Source organism: Zosterops lateralis (assembly GCF_965231275.1).
Source record: "Zosterops lateralis genome assembly, chromosome: 1".
Classification (NCBI taxonomy): Eukaryota; Metazoa; Chordata; class Aves; order Passeriformes; family Zosteropidae; genus Zosterops; species Zosterops lateralis.
Window position 1 is genome coordinate 140,321,873 of NC_139762.1, and position 18,967 is coordinate 140,340,839.

The 18,967-nt window shown below is 41.1% G+C and overlaps 1 protein-coding gene across 2 annotated transcripts in view; it reads left to right on the forward strand.

Annotated features, from left to right (window-relative positions):
• KCNQ3 (potassium voltage-gated channel subfamily Q member 3) overlaps nt 1–18,967 on the forward strand; it is a gene marked incomplete at its 5' end in the record, with an annotated part of 186,804 nt that overhangs the window by 151,504 nt on the left and 16,333 nt on the right. The window contains 9 exons of one of the 2 annotated variants that reach the window (XM_083870771.1): nt 3,607–3,697; nt 5,459–5,585; nt 7,314–7,486; nt 9,415–9,570; nt 10,923–11,033; nt 11,898–11,993; nt 13,378–13,472; nt 14,670–14,696; nt 18,371–18,427. In XM_083870771.1, the coding sequence (XP_083726897.1) occupies nt 3,607–3,697; nt 5,459–5,585; nt 7,314–7,486; nt 9,415–9,570; nt 10,923–11,033; nt 11,898–11,993; nt 13,378–13,472; nt 14,670–14,696; nt 18,371–18,427 (933 nt within the window). The remainder of the gene's footprint in view (nt 1–3,606; nt 3,698–5,458; nt 5,586–7,313; nt 7,487–9,414; nt 9,571–10,922; nt 11,034–11,897; nt 11,994–13,377; nt 13,473–14,669; nt 14,697–18,370; nt 18,428–18,967) is intronic. The other variant, XM_083870772.1, reaches the window with a different exon arrangement.

The following is an 18,967-nucleotide window of genomic DNA, read 5'->3' on the forward strand; positions in this document are numbered from 1 at the left end:
GAACCACTTAATATGCTGTGAAAAATAATGTAAAATAATGGCAAAAATTATTCTAAAATGCTGAAGAACACATTCTCATTTACATATGTGATATACATTCTTGAAGTCTGGAATGCTGCCTGCTGAAACACTGTTTAACAGAAAGCTTTGACTTAATAGGACTCAGTTTTCATTTTAAACCTTGATTTTCACCCTGCTTCTTTCTTCTAACCCTTAGTGCTCTATGTCTCATGAATCATTATGTGAGTAAATTTCAGATTTCCTCCCCTTCTGTCCCTTGATTCCCCAGGTCAGTGGGAGTTTTCCTCCTGCTCATCCTCTGTGATTTCAGCAGTTTCTTACCCCGTGATTTTCCTGTTACGATTTTACAGCCAGACTCAACCACTCAGCCCACACTGCTGCCTGTACAAAATGAAATCAGGCAGTTTAGACTCAGGCATTGTCCTGTTGCCAACTCTCTTTATGTTTGCACGGCCACCATATGGGCACAGGTGTGCCCACAACATGGGCAGTAGCAGCAAGGGGAAGATGAAACTTCTTATCATCCTTGCTGAGCAAGGGAGACTGATGTAGGAAGGGTGGAATCTGAGTGACATCTTCCATAGAAAGAGGACACAAGAAGACTTGCAGGCTTCAAACCCACCAAGATCCAGACCAGAAGAGGCTGGGTTACACAGCATCAATGCAGATTAAAATTGATGGCGTGCTCTGAGCTGCAGTCATAATTATTGCAGATGCTGAGGAGATGGGAGTTGATTAACTTGTGGGTGTTTGCAGGTGGTGTTTATCCTTGGGATATGGTGCAGCAGGAGGAAAGCCAACCCTTCCAGGAGGGGTTGTGGTTATGGCTACTACCACAGGCTTTTAATCCCTTCATACTCCAGTGTCCTGTGGGAGGGAGCGTGGCTCTGTGGGCTCCCTGGTTTTGGGAACTGCACTTCCCACCCAGCAATGGCACCTCTGAGGTGCTTCCATGCACTTCTTGCAGTGAGGGCTTCAGGCCACAATCTCTTCTCAGATTGACCCTCAAGAATATTCACAATGACTCGCGATCTTCCGTATGACCCTGTCACCCTGCTTTTAGTGGGTGGTTTGTCCTGCATGATCTATTCTTCTCATGGGAGGGCTCTCACTTGGGGCTGGGACTTGCAGCGTGCTCTGTGCCCCAAGGAGGGACTGAACAAGCAGCACCCCTAACAGCACTGACCAGTCCTCCCTTGGGGTCAACATCTGGGATTTTTATTGACCAAACTCTTTCATCACTGTAAGACCCCTTTCCTTATATGAAATACGTGGCTGCGATCACGTGAACATCCCCTGCTTTGAGTCTGTTTCCAAAGGAGGGAGCTGTAAACACCTCGCTCTGTGGAGCACCGGTACCCTCTAGTGGTAAAACCGCAGGCATTTTTAGGCAAAAAAAAAGAAGATGATTTCACTACTAACTTATCTTCTGTCTTCCTTTTGGACAAATGTCTGTACGTCATCTTTAACTGACAGCGGTGTTTCTTAAAATTATATCGTAAATTCATGTCTTTAGTCTAAGTAGCTTGTGATGTAATGCAATGATGTGATTTCCTTGGACTGCTTTCAGTGTGTTTCACCTTTCATTAAATCATTAAAATGATACTTATGAGCTGATGGGTGACCGAATTTTCACACGGTATAAAGAAGTGGCTGTCATGGGAAGTACCAAGCAGCAGCTGCTCAAGGCTTTAAATGGAGCGTGGGGATGGTACCACTCTAAAGGCTGTAGTGTGGCAGAACATAGGTGGCTTATAATTAATCAAAGGAATCATGTTGACATTGTTTAGTTTTCACCTGTTTGCTCTTGGAGGTTTAGGAAAACTGGATCATGGGTCTTGGGAAGCCGGGGAGCCACTAGTTTTGTAACTGCAAGGTGAGGAGAAGAACATATGGTGTAGCAAAGCTCAAGGGTATGGCAGGAGCACCACAAAATTGCTAAGTGAACTGCTAAATGTCTTGAGTAGCAGGAATGTGGTTATAGATAGATGTAAAAAGACATATTTTGGTCTGTTTCCTACCAACTACATAACCCATGCTCTAGAGCAGGGACGGGGAGTGGGAAAAGGTGAAACTTGCCGAAGAAATCCGAAATTATTTAGCATGAGCAAACACATTTACTTCTGTTCTAAGAACAGCAACTTTCAGAAAAGCCAAGGTAAATGAATCCTTCAGGGTTTGCTATGAAGCATTTCACTTTGTTTTTTCCTCGCATACAGGGTGCTAGTGGACTCTGCTTGGAGGAAATTCCCCTCCCCAGCAGGAGCTATCTGGAGCTCACCTCTGTCCTTTCGCTCCAGCTGCAAATAATTTCTTCATTCTCAGAATGCCATTCCTTAGCCCTAGGTTTTCTCAGACATGAAGGAAATGAAAACCCAAGGCGGGTTAGAAGACACATGTTGCTGAGCTGAGCTGAGTCCCTTGTCACTGCCTCCTCTGCAGGCTCTGGCTCTGCTCATTTCACCCAGTGAAACAAAGTGGAGTTTTACTCAGCAAGAGATGAAATCACACTACAGGAACCAGATTAAAATTCAAAACAGGTAGTAGACATAAACACAGCTTGATTCTTCACAAGCTTTTTTTCCCTGTGTGATTTCAGTACCCAATGCCTATCATTTCTTTGATGTACCCTAACTATAAAAACAGGGGATCCAGAGCTTTTACAAAGACTTCTTTCTGATTTATTCATTAAACTCAAAATATTTCCATGGCCATCTGCCCCTCTGTTCCTGTGGATCAAGTTTTGGAAATACAGAAAAATGCCCATGATCTGGGTACATGAAGTACCAGAATATGAGCTTGCCCCTCTTTGCTTCACAGTAATCACTTCTATAAAAGATTTTGAATAGCTTGAACCTGGGAATAGTTTTGCAAAGCAGATCAATTAGACTGAATTGGATTTGCCAGCAGTGGTAGTTAAATTTTTAGTCAAATCTCTGTGTTCTAGAGCTTCACAGAAAGAAAATAACACAGGAGTGGGGATTTTAGACACGCTTTGTTTACTGGAGAGAGAAATTTACCCTCTCTCGTTACTCTTTCAAACCTTTTCATCTTTTCATCTGCATAGAAATGAGTGCAAAAAGAGAAGAAGGAAAAAAATAGAAATGCAATGCAGTTTTCAAGGGAAGGTTTGTCCCAGTGCTGCCTTGTAGTGAAGCGTTCACTGTTTCCCAGGGCTCAGGATGTGCCAGGGAGATCCATTGCACTGGAGCTGCAGTGCCATTCTGGGCAGCACACAGCTTGGGATGGAGCAATACAGTCCTCTGCCATATCATACAATCCCTTCTGAAAATGCACTATCACTCATTTCATTCTTGAAGAATGTGAGTTGATTGAAGATGTCTGTCCCAGGAACATTCTGACTCTGGATCTTGTCATGGCTGCCAGTTCCCCCTGCTCCAACCTGGTTGAAAACTTCTGATCTTCATTAAAAAACCCTTCTCATTCTCACCAACAGGGAGCAGCCATCCCATGGAAGTCTCCACTCACAATTTTACATGCAACATCCCCAGTGCAAACACAGAGAGGATTAAAATTCTGCCTTTTTTTTTTTTTTTTTTTTTTTTTCCTTTTATTTCATTCCAGGTTTCTGATTGTCTTGGGGTGTTTGATCTTAGCTGTCCTGACAACTTTCAAGGAGTATGAAACAGTTTCTGGAGACTGGCTCCTCTTGCTGGTAAGTGAACTGTGGCTGCTGCATCACCCTGGTAAGGTCCTGGAATTTAAATCAGCCCATCAGCAGGGATGGAAACTTACTCCCAGCTCTGCATGCTGTGAGGTTTCTGCTCTTGGTCCTGGAGCAGTGACTGTACACTTACATATTGGAGAGTTCTCAATCCATTGTCAACACCAACTGAGTAAAAAGTAAATGAGGCTCCTGAGTAATAAGAAAATGAAAGACCCTGGCCTGAGGCTTTCAAACAATGGCTTTTCAGCATTTGTCTAACAGTCCTTCCATCAGATTGTCAGTAAATGTCCTCTTGACCATACCAGACATAAGCATACTTGAAAACTATTTTTTGAGGGAATCTTTCAACAGTTTTGATTCATTCTATAGAATTCTACTAATCCTGGTATTTCTTTCAAGGAAAATCATCTCAGTTGGACTCATGCTGGTGTCCAATAGCAGCATAAGAGAAATTGCTGCAGGCAGTGCATTTGAGAGAAAATATATTCACAGAAAAAACCATTCCAGATTGCTTGTTCTATAAATGCTGAAGTTCATGCTCAAGACTTTGTTTCAGTAAGACCTCCCATTTAGCAGAAGAATTAAAAAATAGCAAAAAAACACCCCTTACTAAATATAAAATGGCAAATTCAACATTTTATGAAAATGACCCTAAAAATGAACTTCCCTTGCTCCTATAGGTATCATAAAATACAGGGCACAATGTCTTGCTTAACTTGGCCTTGTTTAAAGTATCCCTAGGGAAACTGCACAGCAAAATTAGTTCCAAGACCTCAATTTCCATTTCCCCTTGTACCTCCAGAGACATATAGATCCGAGCAAGAGCTAAATGCCAAAAGGAATGAAAGGTGAATTCCGCTTGCATGTTCTTTCTCAAAAGTGCCTGTATAAAAAAACACCTTCCATCCCTCAGGGAGTGTGAAACTCGCTTTTGGTCTGTGTTACCCTGCTTAGGCCCACCTTTCACATTTGAAAAAGCCTGAGGTTATCTTCCCTTCTCCTGTGTTTGTTTTTATGTGGCTCTCAGCAGTTTTTGGAAGCTGTGGGTAATGAGCATGGAGAAAAATCCCCTTTTCCCTCTTGCCAGCAAGTCACAGAGAGGAAAAGTAACCCTGTGCCCCAGGCTGCCCTTGGTCTATCTCTGCTGAGCACCTCAGAAAAGCTCTTTGCTCCCCATTCCCTCCCCATGCTTAGAAAGGGTCTGGAGCAAGGTGCAAAGTCCCATTCTTTTGTCCACCAGAAATTTAAGGGAACAATATATGCCTTAAATTTGTCTTATCTATGTCTTTATCATTGCTTTAAAATTATGGCCATGTGAGTGTCCTGTATCCTGCCCCTGCCTCAACAGATGTGGCTGCATGAAGGAGCTGCTGGTGGGTGACCCTGGGGGTGGGTACAGAGTGCCCTGGGGACTTTGCAGTCACCCCTCACGTATGTCAGCTCATTTTTTTTGTGGAGAAGGAGGTCTTTCTGTGAAGTAATTGTCCTTCCATTAAGGCAGGGTAAGCACTTCACATTTACCCAACAGCAGGGGCAAATCCTTCCTGCACGGTACTTAGCAGGCTGGAAAAATATGTCCCACTTTGCCTTGCCTCTGTCATCAATCTCAATTCTCCTCCACTTTTTTCCTCTCACTTACACATATCCCAACACTTGCACCTCATCTATTTCCTTCAGCTGTATCCTTGTGTCCAGAATTACTGCAAAACTTCTTGTGAGACTAACGGTGTAGTTTGTGTCTTGATACAGGAGACTTTTGCCATTTTCATCTTTGGAGCAGAGTTTGCCTTAAGGATCTGGGCTGCTGGCTGTTGCTGTCGCTACAAAGGATGGAGGGGGAGACTCAAATTTGCCAGGAAGCCTTTGTGCATGCTGGGTAGGCACATGCTCTCTACTACTGTTTTCCTCATTAATGTCCTTTTTTCCTTTTAAGCCAGTTTGGGGGATGTCAAAGAACTGGTGATTGGCAGTGCAAAGAGCACTGAATTCAGATCTGCCCTTTATGCCAGGACCTGTGTCCTGCTTGGAGTAATTATTTGATGTAGCCAGCAATAATTTGTAATTAAGAGACACTTGGCTATATAGACAGTGAGAAAAAAAAAAAAATCCTTCTATTCTTCAAATACATTTTTCTTGTCCTGGGCCCCACTGCACTTTTCTTAAGCTCATCCTCAGGAAGACTCTCTCTGCCTTCGGTTTGAAACCACTTGAGAACCCAACTCTGTGCCATCTTCCCCTTTCGTAACTGTGTTTTGTTTTACAATTGTATTGTTGATCTGTATTTGCAAACAAGTATCTTTGTGATTTCACCCATGTTGTCTTTCAGGCTTGAAAGGCACTGCCTATAATTACCCACAAAATTACTCATTATCCATGTTTGAATACCCTCCTGCAACTATTCATTATATCCACAAACCAAACAGCCAACATTTAGGAGCTCACTCCGCCTTGAGCACCTGTCATCCCCATTTGTTCACTGATTTTAGGATATCCTCACTTGTTTAGATTTTCTTCAGGCCAAGCACTGTTTTTTTGTTTTGTTTTTTTTCTTTATCTGTACAACACAAAGCACTCTGGGAGCCATGGTGCTGCATGAATACAAACCTCTCTTTCCTCTCCTTTTGTTCAGCTCATGGATCTAAATGGTAGACAAAATTGTGACAGATTTTCTTTGTGCATCTGTGCTATCCTCGATTTAGTAGTGCTCCTTTGGGTGCCACTGTTGTACAGATACTTCTTTTACTTCTAGTGGGTTTGTGAAGGCAGCAGAGTGTGAGCAAGTGGGATTGAAACTGTCTCATTCCTTCTCAGTAGAAGTGTCATCTCACTTCTGAGTATGAATCTTCATTGATATCTGGGTAAAAAACAGAAGATATCCTGGATTTATTAAAATCATCTCTCATTCTCTCATTTTTCACTGGTACAAGTTTGTTTTGAGAATGATTGGAAGTGAATAAATCTGAAATCTACTCTTTTTGGCTTAAAAGAGAATATAAAGACAAATTAAAGATTGAGTGCCCAGAGAATGTCTGAAGCTGTTTGGTACCACTTTCTTCTTGTATGTGTATATAGGATCAAAAAGCAGGGGGAAACAAGGAAAAGAAACAAAACAAAAATAATTTTTTCACATTTCAAACCTCTACAGTTATCAGCAAATTGGTCCTGTGAGCATTTACGAAAAAATAGTAGTACTGACTTCAAGATTTTACTGGGAAAACTCACCCAAAATAATAAAATGTAAATTGTACCATCAAATCTGAATTTCTCATCTGCTGACCTGTTCACTATGGTGTTCCAGTGGCACAGATGAAGTTTAGCCTGATTTTCTGTAAGCATTAGACACTGTTTCCATGCTTCCCTAAGCAAGCTCAGTGTCTCAAGTCCAGTGCATTGATCTGTAAATAGATGCCAAGGCTTTCCAGGAGGTTCTGTGCCTGATACTGACTGTGTGGCAGGTGCAGATATCTGATTAATTGGCAAGAGAAGGCATTTTCAGGCAGCATCGAAACTCGCCCAGGGAAATTTGCAGCACAACCAGATGGGATTAAGAAGCAGGTGATGGGGCCACTTCTGTTGGCAGGCTTTGTTCTTTTTTGCCTTGCAGATATCTTTGTGCTGATTGCTTCAGTGCCAGTGGTTGCTGTTGGGAACCAGGGCAATGTTCTGGCAACGTCTCTCAGGAGCCTCCGGTTCCTGCAGATCCTACGGATGCTCCGCATGGACAGGCGGGGCGGCACCTGGAAACTTTTAGGATCAGCTATTTGTGCACATAGCAAAGTAAGTGAGGAGCTTGCAGGGCTCGGCTGGGTCTTTGGGAGAAAGGTTAAAAGGAAAGGGAGAGGATGCACAGATCCAGCAGTGATTTGGGGTTATGTTCACCGGTTCAAAATGCAGTTTTGTTCTTGCAGCTTTATTCCGCTTTCCATTCTCGGAACCATTTCTGCCCCTTGTTTTTACCTTTCTGTGCTCCATAGTGGTGCTGGGAAGTGAGAGCATGTTTATTCCCATAGTTACAACAGGAATTTTGCCTTTACTCTGAATGGAAGCATCCCGTTTATAGTGAAGGATGCTGAAAACTTTGACAAAAACACCTGTGAAGTTGCAACATGTTTGCAGTGGCTGCTCAGACTTGTCCGGCCAACAGATGGAGCAGGACTCTGAAGGGATGGGAAGAGGCTGATTAGCCTGAGAAATGTGCACAGAATTGTGATTTATGAGGGAACTACTAGTGAAATTTCTCTTTGGAAGCTTAGGTCAGACAATACAGAGACGGACACAGTGGGAGCCCAGGCAAAAATTTCTAAAAGTCATCTTTGCTTGTTATAACTTTTTGCTGTAGTCAGGCACACCCTGTCTTGCACCAGACAGGTACTTGTGTTCTTGCATTTTCACAAAACGTTGTTACAAGTTAAAAACTATCTGTTTAAAATTCCTCTAGATGAGATTTCTCATCTGCACAGGATGTAGAAAAATTACATATACTCCAATACATACTGCTTTTTCTTACTCATGAGTGACAATACTGACATTTTAGGGGGTTTTGAAAGTTAAAATGCCAGCTGGCATAGCATATTTAGACTTTGGTTCTGTGTAGGGGCTGATGGGGATGCCCACCATGCCTCATTTCTTACCAACTTCTGCTTCTTTCTCAAATAAACTTGCTGCAAGACAGGTGGCAGATAAACACTTATGTCAAAAATGTTTCTCAGGAAACAGATCATGGAAGAAGTCTATATACACCAAAAACATGGTTTAGAAATTGTCAAAGGCTTCATTGTGTGGGATTTAATTCAAATATTACTTGTTTAGTTCCCCACCATGCACTTTTAGACCTCAGCTGACTGAGGGAGATAAGAAGGGGTTGTGAGAACTTTGCTTTACTGGAGACAATAACAAAACAATTTTGCTAACAATTTCCTTCTGTGACTGCACACCAGAAATTAGCCAAGAATATTGTTCACTTGTCTCAAGATTCAGGCACAAACTTCTCAGCCACAACATTTCTTGTTTTTTGTGTCCAAATAAAGTCCACATAGAGTGATTTGGAATATTGATTTTTTTTACTCACTTTTGAAGACCTTAAAAAAAATGTTTCTGCCTTTTTCCAGACATTGCTGGGATTTTAACTGGGGTGGCTGCATGCCCCTACCTCAGTGAGATTAGACACTCACTCCACTTTAGTCATTCTCTCTAAAACAGCAAAGTTCAGGCTTTGTTTGCACACAGAATATTTTCAAGGTCTGTTCCTATTGCATAAATTCATTTTGAAAACATCATTCATGATGAGATCTGCTTTGATAAGGCTGAAGAGATGGAAGTGCATCCTGCAGCCTTGGCTCTCTGGAGGTAGGGAGGGGGCAGAGCTGTTGATTTGCTTGCCAAGACTGACCAACAGGGGCAGAAGGAAAGAGTCACGGTCAGGGTCAGAGCCCTGCAGCTAAACTGGGTGCAGCTAAGACCTTAGCCCAGCTTTATGCAGAACTACAACTGCAGATTCCTCCAGGCTTCTAAAGAAGATTCTGTGTAAGGGCCAATTCCTATAAATCTCTGCATTATTTCCCACTAACTGCTGAGCAGGGCTGGTCATGAATGTGACCAAACCCAGCAGTACCTTCTGTGCTTCTCTCTCCTCCTGATGTTTACTCTGCCATTGTGGATATTGAGGCTTCTTTCAGCCCCTCCATATTCATCTGTTTCTTTTGCAGGAACTCATTACTGCTTGGTACATCGGGTTCCTGACACTCATCTTATCCTCGTTTCTTGTTTATCTGGTTGAAAAAGATGTTCCTGAAAAAGATGCTAATGGGGTGGAGATGAAAGAGGAGTTTGAAACCTATGCAGATGCACTGTGGTGGGGGCTGGTAAGTGACTCCAAAAATAACTTATACCTTTCTTAAAAGCTTCATATCAAAGAAGGATAAAGTTTTAGGAATTACAGTGCAAGTGCTGCTATATTTGTGTGAAAGGCACATTACCCAGTAACATTACCAAAGTAGGGGTGCCCCAATTAACAGAACCAATTAGCAGAACCTACAACCATGTTGATTTTCAAACAAAGGCCCTTAGGTGCTTAAACCTCCTTCAGAAATCAAACTGTGTTCCTGTGTCTGGAGAGTTTCTCCTTTAGAGGAGCATCTCTTCAAGTGTGACTGCACTATGGGAGACTGAGCTGTCATCCCAGCACTGTCCTGCCTGTGGGAACTGCATCTTACAGAAAATGGCAGAACCAGAGCTTGCCAATGGATAGTTTTGCTGGGTTAACAAAGAGCATCAAGCATTTGGGCAGCTGAGGTAGACACTCATGGTGTTTTGGTTCTTATGGAGCCAGGGACTGAAGATGTCTCTGGGTTCAGATGGAAGAAGTAAAAAAATATTTCTGGAAAGGTTAACTTAATAATTCTCCTGTCTTACATGGATTCCCCAGAGATCAGGGAAGGCCATTGGTGGTAGGATGCTGAACAAGAGGGGCCTTTGATACATCTATTCTTGAGTCTTCTGATGAAGAGAGGAGTATTGGTTTGCATCATTACTCATTCAATCACAGAATATTCCTGCTATTCCAGAATCCAAGTTGCTTTGTTACTGATAGTCAAGGAAGTCTATGTCATGCTGTAACTTAAATTCTGCAGCATATTTTTATTTAATGTCGTTCACTCATAAATATAAGCTACTCCCCTCCCCCTATTAGTAGTCAAAAGATACCAAGTGTTGCATAGAACACCTGGATGTTTCCATGTCCTTTTATATCCAGGACACTTAGGTATAGACTCAGTGGTGAGAAAATATACACAGTTGGAAATAAAAAAATGTGCCAGAAAGGAGAAAGTTTTCACTAAGACATCTTTGTTTTAAAAGGACCAGGACTTCAGGTAGAGCTAGTTCTGAGTCGGTTGTTAAGGGTCTGCCAGCTGTTAACTGCCAAATCCCATTCCCAACTGCACACTGATGGTGGGCAGGAGATTCATGTGGAGTTCACTTACAGCAAACACATCTGAAAGAGGCAGCTGCTTTGGGACTAAAGCCATTCTCCATGCAGTGCCTTGGGACTATGATGCCACCAGAAATTAGCTGGCCCACCCTCAAGACCCTATTTCACAAAGCTGTGCACAAGCACCCATAGGACCAAGTGAGTTGTGCAACTTTCATGGTGACATTTACCCAGAGCTGTTTGCTTTGTTTTTCTTACATCAAGCCCTGGTCCTTCTGCCCACAGATCACTCTTGCTACAATTGGATACGGCGACAAGACCCCCAAAACATGGGAGGGGAGGCTGATTGCAGCCACCTTCTCTCTCATTGGAGTGTCTTTCTTTGCTCTTCCTGCAGTAAGTACCTTCCCCTCCTCTGTCAGACAGCACTGAGCACTTGCAAAAAGAAGGTAAAGTTAATAAAATCACCACTGAAACCAAATCCCTTTTAAAGAAGTCCAGAGACTTGAAAGGGTCTGTATCAATAAATGGAACTTGTTTCTTCTTTGCACTATTGGGAATAATATACCACCCCAATACTCTTCAAATCACAGGGCTAGTTGGCACAGGACAAAATTAATCCAGCAAGTGAACAATCTGGGAAACCACAAGGCAGTTCATGAGACTGTACACTGGCACATGGTAATTTACATAACTCTCACAAGACATATTTTCAAAGGATTTCAGGGTTCACTATTGTAATGATTGGAATTTGGCCATCTTACCCAGCCCTTTATTTCCTTTGTCTGCAACGTCCTCAGATAAGAATGAGACAAAATCTGACTTAGCTGGGGCTGAATAGCAACAGAAACTGTCCTAAGCCCAGATTTTAGGATATTTTTCCTCTGGATCCAGACTTGGAAAGCATGTCACAGAGGATGAAAAGTCCTGCATTCCCAGCTCCAAAGTATGGTTTAGCACAGCTCTTGTATCATGCAAACAGAATTCCAGTGGAAATGGAAAGTAACCCAGCACCTGGACACCTCCAGCTTGGAAAGGCAGTAGACATTCAAGAAACCTGTTGACCTTTAAATGATTTGGTGTGGCCTGTGGTCCTTGAGAGGATCATGACATGAGTGGAGCAGCAGGAAAGGCATGGGAACTGCACAAGGATTCCATGTAGCCATCTCCATCTCCATCCACAGACCTGCATCCTCTCATCATTAATCTCTTTTGTTCTGAGTACAAAATGTCTAAAATCTTGTACCACTCTGCTTCCAGGGCATTTTGGGGTCAGGGCTGGCACTGAAGGTCCAGGAGCAGCATCGTCAAAAGCATTTTGAGAAAAGAAGAAAGCCAGCAGCTGAGCTCATTCAGGTTTGCAGCCCATTTCCTCTTCCTTGAAAAAGTGTTGTGCATGGAGACTGCTGCATCATGTTAGCAAGGGCCACCACTCCTCCCCTGCCCAAATTCTCACCTCCAATTGCAGGAGGTGTTTGTTGGTTTTTCACACTGAACTGGATAATCCAGAGGCCCTTGCAGTTTTGAGGAATCTTTCAACTCTCAGAATATCTTTCAGAACAACAGCGTCTTTCGAAGAAAGGATCTCATCTGCTAGCTTCTGTAAACCAACTGGCTTCTGTAAACCAACTGGCTTCTGCATCACTGCCACAAAATAACAGAAAACAAGCTGTCGAAAACACATTCTTTGCAAAAAACAGACTTTTTTTTCAGTTCCCTTGAGAAAATGGTTTTCTGTGCAAACAATTATGTTGTTATTGATGTGAAAAGAGCCAAAGAAATTAACATAATAGACTGACAATTTCAATCAAGGCAAATAACATAAATAGGATATGTGGGGTTTAAAAACTAAAACACACCCTGTATCCTCTGTTATGTCACTGGATGTCACTCTTCAATGGGAAGAGAGCCCTGACCTCACTTGGACATCAGTTATGGCCTTTGTTATGAATTTGGGATATTAAGCTTAAAATCATTAATCCATGTGCTGACAAATTTGAAATCATTTATTCTTACTAGGTATGGAGCACATCCTGATAGCAGTTAAGTAAATGACAGCATTTTCACAGAGAGACAGAGAAAGTTTCTGTGATAACAAATGGAAACACTGGTGCTCAGGATCAAACCAGTCCTCAGGAGAAACAGGCTGAATGGCATTAAAATTCATGGCTGTTCTCATTAGAAACACACTTTAACAAACAGAGGGGCCTGCAGGCATGAGTTGTGAATGGAATTTAATGGAATTTAATTTTTAATTAAACCATCTCCCCTGATCAGGTGGCCTATTTATCTAGTGGGTTTTAGGTTGGAGAACTTTTTTGGAGAATTTTAATTTGAACTAATTGCTGAAGTAGAAAATTGCTCAGCAAAATTTCTTTGATGATACATTAGGAAGCAAACTATCATAAGTACTTCCAGAATTACTGAACAAGTCCAGCAGTGCTTGAAGCTCTTTTAGACATACCAGACAGGACAATAAAACCAGTTTAGTCTGATGTAATGTCATGTTCTGTTAGTGGTTCTCTCCATGTCCTGCCTCCTTTAACAGCCCTCCCAAATTAAATTCAGTGTCAATAGCTTTTCCATATAGTGACATTCATTTGATATGGCTGATTAATAATTAATTTCCAGGTAGTCACTCAGGTGTATTGTTATGTTCTTTGAAAGAGCCTGGCTTCAGTCAGCTGGGAAATAACTTCATCTAACTAACACTAATTATTTCTTCTCCCTTGTAATTTAGGCTGCCTGGAGATACTATGCTACTAACCCCAACAGGATTGATTTAGTTGCTACCTGGAGGTTTTATGAATCAATTGTATCATTTCCATTTTTCAGGTAAGTGCATTGTCCACCTCTCCATCATCATTGTCTGTAAAGTATCAGTCAGGACAGAGAACACAGACTTTAAATATATATATATCAATGAGGCTTTTTTAGGTAAGAGATGGTTCCCAGAAAACTCTTCTGAAGAAGGGGAATCTTTTCTGATGTAGTGGTTTAATTTCAGTCACCACTTCTGAGTTCAGTGAAAGTATTCCATACATAAAGACATTCAGATAAAATGTATGCTTATGACTGTTGGATTGATCCTCACTCTCCTTGACTGTCACAGAGGCATCTTTCTCCTATTTATATTTTAACTTTTTTTTTTAAGCTATATAGCCCTATGAAAAGCCAAGACTTTTTGCTACAGATGATCAGCTGCTATTGGCCATTATGTACCTAAATTAGTGATTTAAACTTTCCTCCTGGCCTTGCTGTTGTGCCCTTAATCTACTGCTCAACTCAGAGGTCTCCCTGTGTAGTTGTGCTCACTACACTGATACTGAAGCTCCAGTTTTCACTCAAGACTGACTTGAAATGTTTAAGACTTCTGTTTCACAAAGGGCAAGTTACAAACACCCACCCTTTTTTGTTTTAGTCACAATACATTTTTAGAATCAATTTCATGTGCTCCAAAAAGAAAACCTCTACAAAAAAACTGTAACACCAAAAGTGTTTAATTAAGGCTCAGTATATTTCTTCCCTTTTCTTCATCTCTTCTCACTCTGTCTATTCCCACATTTTCCATTACAGAGTAATTTCTTTGGGATTTCTTGACTGCAGGGTTTTTCAGAGAATAATTCTCAGATTCATGAGGAGTCTGGACTCATTACTGTGACTTCAAGCTTGATTGTTGTGTGTAGGTTGTTCTGTGATTCAAGTGCAACCAGAAATTTAATAGGTGTTTTACAAATAAGATCTGGGGAGAGAGGGCAGAGGAGATCACTTCTCACCAAAGATGGGATTGTCAATCTAAGCAGCACAGATTGGTTTCAGGAATCTATATGACCCTTTTTTTTTTTTTTTTTCTTTCTGGCTAGTTGACAATATGGCTTTTATTCTGCTTTTTCTGTCAGTTATGGTCACAGAACAAAAGAGGTATAAGATATTTCCAATAGATTATTAAACTATATTTTAAAAGTATGCTGAATTTATGATGTGATTCTTCTCTCCTTGCTTTCTTGTAATGCATCCTCTCTTCTATAAAAGGAAAGAGCAATTGGATGGTACTGCCAGGTATGTAGATGTCATTATTATATATATATATGGTTTAATACAGCTGTTGGAGGATGTAAGCTAAATTGTTCTTTGTGGATTCATGAGCTGTTAACTAAATCACACTACTAACACCACAAGTAATCATTAAAAATGATTAACAAATCCATTTCCTAACTGCTTGCTTTTTCTCCTAGTTTAACAACACAGCTAAAATGCTAATTGTACAAAGGCAGTGCTGCTTGCTGGTTGTCTGTAAACAGCTTTATTGTTTGTTATGACTAATCACAGTCTAGATTTCTCCTGATCCATGCTGCAGAGGCAGGATTTAGCATCCAGGCTGTTCTGGGGGGAATTTAAGACTCTGGGTTGCAGTTATTGCTCCACAGTCTTGCACAGAGCAATATCGTGGTGTGAGTCAGTGACAGTTCATCATATGCAAAGATTTGTTGGCAATAAATACAGAGATGGGTGTCTAAGATGGAACACCAGGACAGTCAATCTCTCTGGCAGATTAGGTTTGAGGGCCTGCCACCCATGCTGAAGAAAAAGGGGAAAGCTCCCCATCATGCTGGGATATTTACAAGCAAACAGAATAAAGGAATCATCAATCCCAACACTGGTCAGTCACTGAAGATTGCAGCAGAGCAGCCCCTGTCAGTCAACCTGCAAGGTCTCAAATGGAAATGATGTATTTATAACCCTCTTCAGGGAAGTAGAAGAGTCAAATGCACATACAATAATTGTAAGTCAAAACTTAATGTTAAACTGCTATCCATGGATCACCCAGAATGAAATCCAATAGCAATTAAAGGATCAATAGCTCCATAGACTCGTGCTGAAGCTACTTCAGTTTGCATCCTCATTTACAGTGCAGAGAAAAAGAACAAGAATTGTAGCTATATTTGAAAACTGTAAGGCAGAGGGCAGTCTGAGTTCCTGCCCCTGGCCTGGTGAAACATTATGTTTTTCTTTTTGTTTTGTGATTTTTTTTTTTTTTTAATATTTCATGCAGCACATGACAACTTCAATAAAGGAAGTTGACAAAAAAAAAAAAATCACTTGCTGTTCTCCTAGAAATTTTGGGGGTTCAAGCTTCATTTATCAGAGAAGAAAAACCTATCTCAAGTTTTCTTACAATACAGGCAAGTGCTCTAGTGATAAATTATTGGGAAAGGATGTCTTCCTCCTCTTGCCTCCAAAACCATGAGCTCACCTTTCCCTCCTCGAAGAAGACTGGGTGGGAGGTACCCAGTCCATGAACCCCCATGGACCTTCAGTACTTTCCAACCATGGCCCTCCCCAGGCTCAGCAGTCATGAGCAAGCTCAGTTACATTAATGCAGAAGTCTGGAGATTTTAGACATCTCCAGTGCTGGTAACAGCTGAATTTTGGTCTTTAATATGTAGGGAAGATCTTAGGAGCTGAAATCCTTCTGAGTATGTAATTCCATATCTTGAGTCAAAACGTTCTGGCTGAGATGCAGCAGCAGATTAAATTTGGGTAAGAGAATGACTGCTGCAGTTCAGTGTTGGTCACAGCCCTGTTCAAGAAGCTCCTGCACCTGCAGCAGTCCTGAGTTACTGTAGCTTTCAGCCCAGTGAAATCATTTTTTGTTGACACACTGAATTAAAAATGGAAAAGTATGACTCACAGCTGAAAATCTTTAAAACTATAATACCAAGGCTCCTCATTCTAGCTAGATATAACTTGGTTTTATTTTATTATATATATATAATAACCCTCAGCTAAATCATCAATACACCTGCATGGGAGCCTTCCTGCTAGCAGAAATGTGTTTATGGAATGAAGCATTCAGTTAAAGGGATTGGAAACCCTCCAGGTAAACAGACATGTGATGGAACATCCACTGACTTCAGTAGAAAAGGGATGGAGCTATAAAATCTGGTTGTTTCGACAGTACCACATCCCATGTCTCATAAAACTCTTATTTACAAACCAGATAATTAAAAAAAAAAGTCTTCTGCCTCCTGCAGTGATTTAGTACAGAAATTATTACTCATACTAAACTGAAGTTTGTGCTTTGACTGTATTGACATAAATGAGCAATAAGGGAATGTGATCCTAATGGGGAGAACAGCCCATAAGTCTCCAGGTTCTTCCATCAGTTAATCACTTAATAAGAAAGTAAGTAAGCAATGCTGCTGTAGTAATCAATTGCATTGTCTGATGGGTAGTTGACAAAAAAGAGAAGAATTGGTCCAAAGTTTTCACAGTTTAATAAACTAAAAATGGGGCCTGGCTGTGTCAAAATTTGAGGGTGGGAAGTGCTTTAAGTGGCAGAGTTTCTACTGAGTAGTGTGAAAACTTTTTAGGAACTCCACAGTTCTAGAGTCTAAGTGTGTGACAGATCCTTTTAGGATCTTACCTAGATTAGGAGAGAATTAGATTAGGAGAGAAGCAGAAGCTGTCATAATGACAAAGTCACAGATAGATACAGAACCTTGTTCTTAAACCATTTGGGAAGAATACAGGAGTCAAAACTGAGTGGAAAAGTCCATTTCAGAAGTTGAATCCCAAGGCAAGGCTGCAGGGAAGGACTTTTCATAGTGGAAAATCAAGTAAATTTTGGCAGCAATCCAAGGCTTTATTGACGCTCCCTTTAAAATGAAACTGAAGATACGAGATTTGATGAAGAGGACATTGGACTGGAGCTCAGCTCTGTCCTGTAAACAGTGAAGGGAAGTGGGAGCTCTGATATTGCTGTTTAATGGAGCTATAGGCCCTGTACAGTCCCCCAGCCCAGGAGGAACCAGGGCTGTGCTCTCTGTGGCTCACTGATGGTGAGTTTGCTGACTTCATGCCAGAGGTGCCACTAGCTTTTTCTTAATCAATGCCTAAACCTCACAGCCCCATGAAATCTCAGACAGCAATTGCTTTTTTCCCTGTATTGCAAAGCCTTTTCATCTGCTCAGCTCCCAAGAAGGGAGATTTCTGAGGAAGAGATAAAAATGCTCATTTCTGCTGGTGTGCAGCAAACTATTCAGCAAACATTTGGGAGCCTGACCTACATTTAGGATGGGTGTTTGCTTGCTGGGCATAGTTTTATTCTGAGCCAATTTTTTATGTCTGTATTTTGGGAATGAATATTGGGGCCTGATTTTTGAGTGCTGTTGTTAACAGCTGTTCCACTGACTTTGACCAGTGTTGAAACTTGCATGTACAGGAACTTCAGTGAAGAATTTTGAACTTTCTCCTAGGGTCTCCTAGGTCTGATCCTCATTGTCCAGCTTAAGAAATAGACATCAGGAGAGCATGTTCATTCTTAGACCTATTATTATATGGTTGCAGAAAAGTAATTTTCTCCTGTTTTCTTATCTCTGCAAGATAAATAATATTTCTGTGCCTTTGGAAAGTTGATTTCATTTTTTAAACTGGCATAATCAGTACCTGTCCTTCCTAGTACATGAGTATGAAAGAATTCATGAAATGTGGTGCATTTTTGTATTTCCAATGCTGACAACAAAATGAAAATAAAATCCTACTTTGCAAGGTGTAAAATTTCACTGTAAGCATTTCATCCTGATACATCTGCCCAAAACAGGAAGGAGAAAAAAGCCACTCCGATCTTCACACTGCATTAACTACAAATGAAAGGCTCCCATTCTTTTTCACAGAGCTTTTCATGGGTAATCATTAACGTCTCATCTTAATAACTTTTCTTCACTTTACAGTAATGTCATGTTTAGTAGGGAGTCATTCTTTGGATCAAGCCTCACAAGAAAACTTAGGTATATACATTCAAGTAACAGTTGAGCCTTATTCTTTTCATATTTCTTGCATGCCATTCTGCCTGCACTTTCTGTTTTTACTACAGTAGCTCAACTATCCACCATCAAAAGTAAGGGACAGTAAGACAGAAAAGTTATTAAGCATAAAAAGAAAGTTGCATGACTTTGCAAATAGTTAATTGTTCTGCTGTTCAGAAAACATGGGATATTATACTGGCTCTCCCGATGATCTGCTTAGAAACAGGTGCTTTTCTCTGTTCCTATAAAATGGAAATGAAACTAGCCTAATCTGCAAATAATTTTGAAATTTACTGTGAGAAAAATACACTGTAAGAGCTAAATACTGTTCCTTATGTGGTCCCAACCCTGCCAACACAATTCATGCAAGTTACTTGAGTTAGTGGAACAACATCTTTGCATGTGTATTTGCAGGTTGTTTCAGCAAATGGAAAACAAGTGAATAAAGTTAGTGACATGAATAAATACCTTGCTGAACTGTGGGACAAGAATTTTACCTTCCTGCAAAGAGACAGAAATAGT